We start from the raw sequence: 12329 nt of genomic DNA on the forward strand, positions 1-12329 counted from the left end.
TTAATTACAAGATGGTGCCGAATGTCTATCTCTCGTAGCAAATTACCTAGTATTAATTATTAAATTTAGCAGAGTTATAGCCCAATTATTTAGACAATCATTTGGTGATGTAATTTATATTTTAGTGATTCAACGGTCTTCGTTTATGTAAGAATATGTTGAATAACAACATAAGGGCAAGAAACACAGTTATTAAAAATTACAGCTATCTTACTATGCAAACAATAACTGAAGCATGCAACAACATAACATAGTAAATGTCGTTTTTCTCTATATACACTTTATTGAAGAATTGAATTCTAAATGCAATGTTTTCTGCTACAAAAGATATTATGGCAATATTGGCACTGTATCTGTATTTTAAAGTTGAATTTATGTAAAGCCGTGATGTTTAAAGCACCAAAGGGCAAGTCGATGACTTTGGTACTTAAAACATTACAGTTTATATTTACATCATTTTCATATTCTAAAGAATTTGTACCTTGTGAGTTTTTACCATTTTGTTGTAAAATTGAAATGAATCATTCACTAGAAAAAGTGTTTTCTACCTCTCCTGAAAACTTTGTTTTTTGGCATTTACAACATTATGGCATTGCACGCTTCAATTATGTTTTCAGATAAATTTGGCAATAAAAGACAAAAAACATCTAAAATTCATGTCCTACTCACTGATCTTATAATAAAAGAAAGATATATCCAATTCAAACTACTTTCTTTGGAGCAATAACTTTTTAGAAAACTTGAGTGATTTTGATTATATGACCATTGTTAGAATTAAGAAATTCTTCTCCAGTTGAGTATTGACAATATGCACACAGATCAAAAGTATTTAAGTTTTCTAAAAATTTATTGTTTTGAGAAAAACAATTTGAATTAACTTACATTTGAGTGTTTCTTTAATAAATATGCTAAAAGACTTATAATCAATACATGAATGATACTAGAATATATCTCGTTAAAAAAACACAAAATAATACCAAACTAGATTTAAAGTCAGAAGTTAAAAAATTAAAATTTTTGATATTGTATCAAATAAAGATTGTCTGAAAATTTCTTTGGATTTTGCCCTTCAGTAAGCATGTCTTTTAGAGTTTTGTGAGAAAGATCTTTGCAACTATTACACCAAATCCATAATATTGCTTTATATCCTCCAATAGTTTATTATTTTTTTTATTATTATTAAAATAAAAGAAGGAATTAATCTTAAAACTTTTTATTGAAAAAATGTAATTATAAGGCATCTAAATAATTAAAAATAGATCACACCATCTCAGTGTTGTTCCACTTCACACGTGGCACATTTAATAATTATACGACTTTTTAAATCTTCTGAAACCATGTTGTCTTAATTTCTTTGATTCACTAACACAAGGTGTGTTTCTATTTCAACACTTGGTGGTATTCCATCTTTATTTAGTTGATCAATTAAATAAAGATGGAATACCGCCAAGTATTGAAATAGAAACACACCTTGTGTTAGTGAATCAAAAAAAAAAATTATATGACTGTTTCTTGAAGACATTTTTACACATTCTTGACAGATGAATTTTGTTTTACTATTCTTGTCATCTATAAAAAAGTCATTGTCTAATTAGCCAATTATTTGGACTCACTGTCCTGATTATCTTCTACAATCTCCCCAATCAGTCTCTTCTGGCTCTTCTCTTTTTCCTATCAATATCCTGACAACACATTCTAAAGCATCATTCAATTCTTTCTGGATCAAAGCTATAAGAGTGTGAAACATCACAAAAATCTAGACATCCTGAAAGCTGGTATATTTTCAAACTAATATAAGTCTAAAAATTTATTGAAACCTATGATGTTGTTAAACTAAAGATATATATGCAATAGATATGCAAAAAGTAAGCAACTGTTTCAAATAAATTTAAAAAATACATAAAGTAAGCCTAAGTTATATTTACATTGCAAGGCATGTAGTGGCAATACACTGCAAATACCATATCACCCTAATTCAAAACAAACAAAACACCTGTACCAGCATATATAAGCTGATTCAAGTGTTTTTGTCTGTGTTTTGAATATTCTGGTTTCAGATCATTAATTATTATAGTGCACATAATGCAAATTTCTTATCAATTACACAGAAGTCACCACATAAAATTTAACCTTTAAAGCCTCCCTCTCAAATATATATTCATGCATTAATTTTATTTACCACTTTTACATTGTGTTGATATTTTATAAGAATTTCAGTGTAATTTTTACGTTATTGTTCATAGACATTAAATCACATTCAACCAATATATTAATTTCCTTTTTTAAATCTTGAATGTATTGAAACAGAATCGTTCTATTTGTTTAGATTGACAACTGAACCAGATTCATCAATTTAGATCAAAAATATTTTTGTTTTACCAAATTTATTGCTGGAGATTACAAAGTATTTTTATTCAATTGTTGTGATATCAGAACAGGTTATTGGTCCTGATGAATGTACCCTCTGCATTTTCACCACAAACCGTATTGAAAACTATTCCATGCCACTTAAATTAATCCAGACTCCTACTGTTTGCTTTGAATCCAGTAAGTTCAAACTGTTGTCTGAACTGTTCTGCTTTTTCTCTATTTTTAGTTCTCTCTTGTTTACCATTTCTAAGTATTATGAAATGAAAAAGGTCAATACACTGATTAGCTGATCACTTTCAACAAGAAAAATGTCAACATACAATTCAATTATAGTGAAATTTTTACAGTATGGATATTTCGTTTCAAATAAGGAGATACATGTAGACAAACCCATAAATCTGAATGACCAAATCTCAATAGGTTATCAAACTACAGATGTTTGTTATACAGTGGTACCTCAGGTTACGAACGCCCCAGCATACGAAATTTTCAGGATACGACATGAAATTCGAACATAGTTTTGCTCCACGATACGAACAAAAACTCACCATATGACGTTACATTAGTTCGCATTTTTTATTTGTTTTTCTTACTACAGTTATTTTTTTAATGTATTACTTGGCTTTAATTTGAGTATGTTTTTCGCGTTGGGACGAATTATTTGGTTTTACATGTAATCGTATGGGAAAAGATGATTCACCTTACGACATTTTCATGATACGATCTCAGTTTCGGAACGGATTAATTTNGAAGGGGGTCCTTGCAGCTAGTAGTATTATAAAGAAATACTTAATAATTAATGGCGTTTGATACTTTATTCGAATTTCTGCTTGAGCGAGAACGTGCTGGTCGCGTATACGGACCCTACTGTACAGTACAGTATATAAAAATAGTTAATGCTTCTAAACGATGTAAAAATATTCATTGTGATAATTCTTGCTCTATTAAAATAAACACAATAAATTTATTGAATGTAACGTAATTTGAAGTTATGCTAAATTTTAATTGCCGTATGTCATCAATAATTAAAATGATAAATCATATTATAATTTGAAGTTTTATAAAATAATGCTTTGCTTAAAATATTAATAAACTTAATAAAATGTGTATCTATCCATTATTATAAATCATTTAATTCGGTTAAGTTGCTAATGAATTGTTTATTAAATGAAGACAATTTAATATTTGACTATTTTGAGGTTGAAATTATAAAGTATAATAGTAAGGTTTATTGATTTTAAACCCATTAGATAGAGAGGTCTAATAGATAGAAGAGGTTCTAAGTGGCCGAAAAGATTATATTGAAAATTGTAGTTACCCTGTTTCATATGTGAAATATTAGGTGGTTAACAAATTTGAAGATCTTTCTTTAAAATGTAAGAATTATAAGTTTATTTTGATACGACTCGCAAGAGAGTTTTATTTAAAAATTTAAATTCTTCCTCTTGAAAAAATGCAAGTAAAATTGCAAAACATTTAAAAATTTAACAAAAAGTATTTCCACAATTTTTGTTTATGTTTGTCATTAGAAGCCGTAATTGAACATTGATTACTTTTGTAAAATAAATAGTGTAAAAGCGAAAACCGACAGGAAAAAATAATAATAATAAAATAAATAAAAGAAAATTATCAACGCTTTTAACTTCCACATGAATTGAACCCTAAATGTAATTTCTACTAATTTTGCAATATTAATGTAAAATTTATGTTATATATTCATTTTTTCCATTAAAACATCAAAATGTTTCAATTTGAACTGTTTATAACATATAATTTGAATTAACTGAAATTTTATAAGCCAGATTTTAAAGTAATAATGAATTGCAATAATCTACTGTACATTATAAATTATGTAAATACATAATTTTTACTAGCAACACATAGACTAATTTATTTATACCAGAATATATAATTTCTACCAGTAAATATATTGTTTGTACACGAATTCAGATTTTTGTGTACAAACAATGTATTTACTGGTATAAAAATGCTAGCTTTTTATACGCACAAATATAATTGTTTGTTTTTCTTTATTTACTTAAAAATTTCAGGTATAAAGTATAATTTGTTTCAAAATAAATTTAATAAATTTTTTCGTTTTTCAAGTTCGGCACAGAAATTAAACTTTCAGACTCACCCTGTTACTTTAGTGCCAGGCCCGATACAGTATAATGACGGCCTCGGCAAACCGCTCTTATACACATAATTTATGTTTTCGCTTCCATTCGGTTTTCAAACAATTCGACTAGCCAATCAACAACTTTATTTTACCCTTGAGTAAAATAAAGTTGTCGATTGGCTAGTATTTTTGGAATCTGTGGATGTGATAATTCCTAGAAAACGGTTTCATATTGATATTATATGTTGCTCTTCCAGCAACTTCAACGATATACTCTAACTGATAGAGACATTAATATTTGAAGGAATAAAAATTATAAATATGGTAACGGGCAAAATAATCCCTGTGATGCCATTTTGCGGGGCAGAGCAGAGTTCGCTTTATTGAGAGTTCGGATATGTTATCGAATTTTTAACTGCTGAAAAAATTACGTTTAAAGGCTGTTTATGGTGACGATGCTGTTGATAGGTCTATTGTAAATTGATGGATAATAAAATTTCGTGGTTGCAAGTCTGGAAAAGCCATAATTGTGGAAGTCCAATCACTGCCACAGACAATTACTGTTGCACCTTGTTGCAATGTTTAATTCTTCTCAGTACATACAGACTCTAAAACATCTCTGATGTTGAGTTTGACATGTTAGAGGCAGCCTGGCACCAATAATCTTGCAACATGACAACGCTTGTCCACACATCTCGCGCGCAACTGGAGAGGCTCTGCGAAACCAGAAGTTTGAACTGATTCCACACCCTCCTTATTCCCCCAATCTTGCACCTTGTGATTTTTATTTGTTTCCTCTACTTAAGAGAGACCTCAAGGGTAATCATTACACCTCGGATGATGAGGTGAAGGCAGCTGTCAAGTCCTGGATTCGAGAAAAGCCGGAAGAATTTTTCAGTGACGGAATGAAAAAACTTGTTACACATTGGGAGAAATGTGTTAGTCATCATTAAGGCTATGTTGAAAAATAAATATATGATATTGAAGCTTAAGAATTGTACTTTAATGTACTTTTTGCCCGATCTTGTTATTTGTTTTTGTTCGTGTTCTACAAGCATGTGTGCATTACTTTTCAGCCTGCCCTCGTAAATAGGTCTATAAACAATGTCTACCTGAGCTGTTGTTCCTTCTTGACATCAATCTCCAAACCATGAAAGTCAATGGAGAGTAAACCAACCACATGATTTACCAATTCAATTCCCGATAAGAGTCTCAAAATGATTTTTCTTTTCGACGACCATTCGCTGCTTTGATCCAGAGGAGAACATAATGCCATTCGCACTAAACACGGGAGCAATGGTCGAATTTCCTTCTCCGACAAATTTTCTAATTCTTCGGCATTTACCGTTTGGATGGAAGAAAAAGCTTTTGGCAATACCAACAATTTCGCCATATTTTATTAATTAAAAAATATTTAAACGATCGCAGCTCATAAAAACGTACACCACACCTCACAGACCGCCATTGTCTTTAAACTAATAGACAATTTGTACTCGGTTAGCGCCATCTGTGAACACTCGAGAAAACTATATACGAAAATAAAGATACTGCTGTACTGATCAAAATACATGTACAGTACAGTACTGTGTAAAAATGCGTGTATATTTATTGTTCAAAAATTGAAACGATGTAAAAAATTATAAAATATAGCCAAAAGTTTAAATTTATGTTTTAAAATGGCTGATCGATTGTAGATCTCTTTCGCTCTAGAAATACATTTCTAGAGTGAAAATAGAAACGGACGAGTCTGATTGGTTGTGTCTAACCGTATCGCGTTGATAATACGCTTTGAATTTTACGTCATTTTAAATAAATTATAAAATTCTGTCATTATGTAATTTTCCGTACATCCTTTCTTTGGTTTTATTTTATAGTCAAACTAGCTTACCTGTCGCGCATTGCTGCGATCTCAGAAGAAAGGAAATTCAAGCAAACTCGTTATGATAAAATTCAATTTACATTTTATCATTTTTATTGAAACTTATTATTATTATTAATTTTCATCGGGAAAACATTTCAAAGTGTCGTTTCAATTCTATTTATTTATTGGAGTGTTTGTGGATACACGATATTTTTTGTTTTTCCGTCTGGTGCGTACACGAATAAATCAGAAGGTTTTCCGACGCGTGAGCCGTCCACATACAGTTGTCCATGTGAGAAGCACGAATTCTACAAATTTAGCCCATACACTCGCAGCGATTGTCAGAAGTGCGATATTCCCCATTTTTATATATATTTTTAAATCCTTTATAATTTTAATTATTTAATTGCTCCTTCCTCTCTTCCTTGGCATGTTGTGAAATTTCTGATAGTTGGATAATAAACCGTTTTATTGTAATTTGTCTTTTTAAATTATTTTGAGTCGATATTAAAATTTGGAAAAGGGGGATCCCTAGATCGGTAAAATAGGCGAATTTCCTTCTACAACTTCGGTTGTTGTTCGGGATACAGTTAAGGTTTTAACAAAGTTCGAGCGAATACATAATTAGCAAAAAAAAGTTGAAATAAAGTGATTAAACAAAAATTATTACAAATATCGTAAATAACAGTTCACAAATGCATATATAGAGATATTTTTTGAAGGGGGGAAATGGTCTTCACAATTTGAAATCGATTGAACACACTGTGCGCGAATGCTCGTGTAAACGCGCGCCATCTATCGTAGGATAAATGTACTTCGTGGGAGTGAATTAAAAATCTTTCCAAAAGTTTTATGGCAATCGTACTATGCCACAAACCTTCGCCGGAGTATATTAAACAACTTCCCAAAGTTTCACGGCAATCGGATAAACGGTGTGGTAATGCATAAAGGACAGACAGAGACACACACACATACACATACATTCATTTTTATATATATAGATAAAGTGAACCAGTAGACCTCCCTATAACACGGTAGATAATTCCGTGTTATATGAATTCCGTGTTGTACGAGTCACTTAGATTTTACAAATACGTGACCGCTCACAGCCCGGCACACGTATTTGTAAAAACTAAGTGACTCGTACAATACAGAATTCATATAATACGGAATTATCTACCGTGTTATAGAGTGTCTACTGTATAAAATTCTGCACAACATGTACGATTTGAACAACTCAAATTACTTCTCAATTGTAATTATTTTGATAAGGTATTGTTTACACTCCAGGAATACAATTTAAATATATTCTATAATTTTTACTCTATTAAAATTTTCCTATTGTCTATCTTAAAATTAAAGTTAATTATATTGTATCAGTGATAATTTTACTTAATTTGTTTAAGAACATTTTTTCTTTTAAAAACTATGAATCCAGATATTTGAAAACTAGGAGGAGGAAGATAGCGCTGGAAAGTTTCCGGTGAAAACAATTAATTTTAGTTTTATAAATATGTACAGTACATTAAATAAAAGCAATACTATATCAATTATATATTATTGAGTTGAATTCACAGAACTACATAATGTGTTTTAATTGCTCTATCTATATTCCTGCATTCTCACTTCAAATTATAATTTTAAGAAAATTTGTAAATGTGATGTGACCCGCGTGAATCTTACCAGTCGCATTAATGGCCCGTTGTTTAAATGAGTTTGACACACCTGGTTTAATCCAGAATGTGTCTTGTTTTACGGAGATATAAAACTGTATAGTTATTGGCCACATGCAACGACAATAAAACCAGTGGAATTTTTTGCTACGTACTAACAATAGAAATTTTTATCATTATTGCCATGCAATATTTTCAGAATAGCTTTTTTAGATTTCATTAAAGAGGTTTAATTTCGAGAATGTCAATTACTATCTGTTAGCCAACAACTGTATCGTTTACCTATCATAAAATGTAATACTGTAATAACAGCGTGTTCTGTGACGCCTAAAGCCATATCAAATCCGTACATCTGAATATTTTAACTGTCCTCGCTGTGGACACTAATAGGGTCTTTTTAGCAACTCCATTGTGCGTTCGAATCGCCCACATTGGGGCGTCCGGGTGGTGAGGGACAAGATCCAACATATTTTGAGCGAACATCTCCGAAAAGTTTCAGCGGTTTTTTTTAGTCACTAATTGCATAACACATACCTATGCCTTTATGAGATAATTTCTCTATTTTCTTTATGCGATAGATAAACTCTATGTTATTCCTTTTATTTAAATTGAATTTTGCTAAAAAATGTGTATAAATTTAGTTCATTTTTATAATACTTTTCGACAACTATAAATATTAAATTTGGTAAAATAATAATAATAATTTTTGTTACTTGTTCTTTCGAGGATCAATACCATAGAATTGAAGAAAGAAGAAAAATCATCTCAGAAGGAAAAAACAACAGGCAATATTTCATCATCTCGCTGTTGGTGAATAAAATAACAGAAAAAATCGAATAAATTCTAGAAATTCATATTTATTTTCATATACGTTGAAAACGTATTCAGTCTACGAAGTTGAACTAACAATTTTTTCAATATTAACAGTAAATGGAATTTATCAACACACCGCAATTTATTAATATTTTTATTTAATTTTATCAAAATATAATTTGAAAAAAATATATTAATTTAGTTTAATATAATTTATTAAGTACATTCATTACTTAGTAATTTTTTGTTTTGTTTTTATATACCAAACACCAGAGGGCTTATCGTTCTGTAAACAAAATTGTTAATGATTGAGTGTGATCAAAAGTGATTAATTATGCGAATTAAATATCATTATCTTTAAATTATTGCTTCAGTAAATAAGGCTATTGAAAAAGATAATACGTTACTTTTTTTATTTTTTACTTAAACAAATAACCGAGCCTTTGTAGATGACGTCATATGCCACGATGAACTAAATTCAGTTGCAACGAGCAGTTCTTATACATTTATATTTAATTCGTGTTTAATTCTTTTTGTCGGTGTTTTATTGCTTGTTATTTATTTATTTTATATTGTGTTACTGCTTTGTGTTACTGGTATTTAATGTTGGGTTCAATTGGACTACTGTATTCAGTAATAAATCAATAAAATCGGATTTTGGCAATTTTAATTTGTAATCATTAATATACTGTACTTAATTAAAAATTAAACTATTTAAATAATTTTGAATTTAATCATTAAATTTTTAAGAAATTTATTATTAACCCATACCAATTGAATTGGTTAATCATTATTAAACTTTCAATTAAGTTTATTAAAAGAAAAATTTATTATTAAGCAAGGAAAAATTTCAAATATGGTAGATCTAAAATAATCACTTGCTACAGTTGCCAACTACAGTCATATTTCGAATAGTGTGGGAGAACTATCAACTCGAAAAAGCGATTAGCAAAACCTACAATTAAACTTGAGAACATTCTTTCCGTTGTTGATGATGAGACAGCCAGATGGCCAAGGCGGTATGGCATCAGCTTTGGGGACTAAAGATCCAGACGAGCAACCCCAGGAACTTTTCATGGGCGGTTCGTTCCGGATATATCAGATACTTGTTCCTCGCCACTCTTTCTCTCCCATTGCGCGCCTGGCCGAATCCATTGTGCTCTTGGAAAAGACCTCCTTAAAACCTAACAGAGAAGAATAAAACAGACCCCCTCTCAAAAACTAGCGGGTATGAAAACAATTCTGATTACAGTTAGAAATGCCAACTTCTAATGAGGAAAATCAAACAAGCTAAAACTCTTCGTTTATTTTTCAGAACATTTCTGAACAATTTTTCAAATCTAACGGAAATTCCATAGAGTTTGGAAATTCAGAATAGTTGGAAACGCTACGGTTGTAAAACATAGAGTAAAACTTGATAAACATGACTCAAAAACAGTAAACATAATTACTGTATATTCATATATAAAATTTGAGCTTAGAATATAAGCTTATAAAATTATATTTAAATCCAGTTCTGAGAAAACGAAGCCAAATTTCTATACTCGAATTATGAGAATACAGTTTAGTGTCTCACGTTTTTTTTACTTTAATTCAAGTCGTGTGAAGTTGAATAGTTTATACATTATAGCTTAGGATCACAAGTTTAAACCTAGATCTACATTATAAAGATACAAAGCTGAATATTTTATTCATTTACCAATCGATTCTAGGATGTCGCTAAAGCAATGTAATGTGACTCCAAATTCGATTTCTGATTAGAATGGCCTAGAATGGCTTCAAACAATGTTCAATATTCTACCAATACGAATACAGTAGAGCGTCGATTTTCCGAATCAATTGGGGACTGGGGTTGTCCGGATAACTGATATTTCGGATAACTGATTTACGTACGAAAAAATAGTTTAACGTATCCGATGTCGAAATTTTTTCCGTTGCGTGTCGCTTTGCGTTGAATTTTCGTCGATGTTAAGCCTAACAAAGACTATTGTATCGTTAAAAATTATTTTTTTATTTTGTACAAACAAAATAAATATATTGAAAAGTATAAAAATAATAAAAAAATTATACTTCAGATGTTAATTTAGTATCAAAAACGTAAAATATTTGAGTAGCCCAAGACATAGCCAAAGATTGAAGCGCCACAGCACTGGCGAAAATTTAAATTTGCCGACTGGAATTCTTTCGGATGATTGACTTTCGGAAAATCGACGCTCTACTGTATATACATTTTATACTCAAATTTTCCATTCTTATACATTTAAAGTTTTTCTATCCTTATAGACGAAGTTTAATTTGAAGTTTTAAAGTTGTAGATCGGAAAATTAAACATTTTAAAATAATTTTATACTATATTTAAGCGAAATTAAAGTTGTTCAAAGCTGTTAATTGCCATATAATGAATTAAAACAATTCGTGTATTTTCTAAGTGAATAAGTTTAGATAATACAGTTTTATTCACGCATAAGTAACGATATTTGGAGCATAGCTAATATAATTCATGTTAAGAGATAAATGAATATTAAAGTTTTAATTAATTTATTTGAACAGAATCGTTTTAGAGGAAAATATTCATTTTTCATGCTTTATTTGCATGATAAATATCTGATCATTAAAGCTATTCTCATCATTTAAATGATAGGCATTAAACACTTATTCCTATTAATTAGCATTACACTATAATGTTAATGTTAATGTGCTACATTTAATTAATCGCTTGAAACTCGGTATTTAAACATTTTGTTTATCTTTCTTCTTTAATTATTTATTTAAAATAATTTAAAAAACAAAACAATAATGTTAAAATTTTGTAAAGCTTGATATTCTTAATAATAATAATAATTTTTGTTACTTGTTCTTTCGAGGATCAATACCATAGAATTGAAGAAAGAAGAAAAATCATCTCAGAAGGAAAAAACAACAGGCAATATTTCATCATCTCGCTGTTGGTGAATAAAATAACAGAAAAAATCGAATAAATTCTAGAAATTCATATTTATTTTCATATACGTTGAAAACGTATTCAGTCTACGAAGTTGAACTAACAATTTTTTCAATATTAACAGTAAATGGAATTTATCAACACACCGCAATTTATTAATATTTTTATTTAATTTTATCAAAATATAATTTGAAAAAAATATATTAATTTAGTTTAATATAATTTATTAACTACATTNAATTTTCTATATCGTTATTAATTGATGTTATATATGTTAAAAAATTTTAATATAGATCATATTAAGCATAAATCTATATTCTTCAAGCTGTAGCTTATAGAATATAAATATTTTACTTATAACAGTTTCTTTTTTCTTCAGTTAATTTAAGTATGTGTAGTAAAAATAAGCAAAATTTACGATAAGTTACATCTTGTTTACAATAAAAGACCGAGAGGTTAAAATGGCAGCTTACTATCCTGGGGGATCCGGATTCGAATCCGAACTTTTGGCGAGTTTGGCCCGTCCCTCACCATTCGGTCGCCTCATATGGA

At 29.6% G+C, this 12329-nt stretch overlaps 1 protein-coding gene across 2 annotated transcripts in view; it reads right to left on the bottom strand.

The window, feature by feature from the left end:
* LOC111619194 (integrator complex subunit 2-like) overlaps positions 1–5986 on the bottom strand; it is a 46330-nt gene extending 40344 nt beyond the window's left edge. For both annotated transcript variants that reach the window (XM_023360883.1, XM_023360882.1), the window contains exon 1: positions 5602–5986. In XM_023360883.1, coding sequence (XP_023216651.1) covers positions 5602–5882 — 281 coding nt within the window. In that variant the 5' untranslated portion in view covers positions 5883–5986. The remainder of the gene's footprint in view (positions 1–5601) is intronic.
* Between the last annotated feature and the right edge of the window lie 6343 nt (positions 5987–12329).

This window comes from Centruroides sculpturatus, unplaced genomic scaffold (genome assembly GCF_000671375.1).
Source record: "Centruroides sculpturatus isolate CEXI.00-Female unplaced genomic scaffold, Cexi_2.0 scaffold223, whole genome shotgun sequence".
Classification (NCBI taxonomy): domain Eukaryota; kingdom Metazoa; phylum Arthropoda; class Arachnida; order Scorpiones; family Buthidae; genus Centruroides; species Centruroides sculpturatus.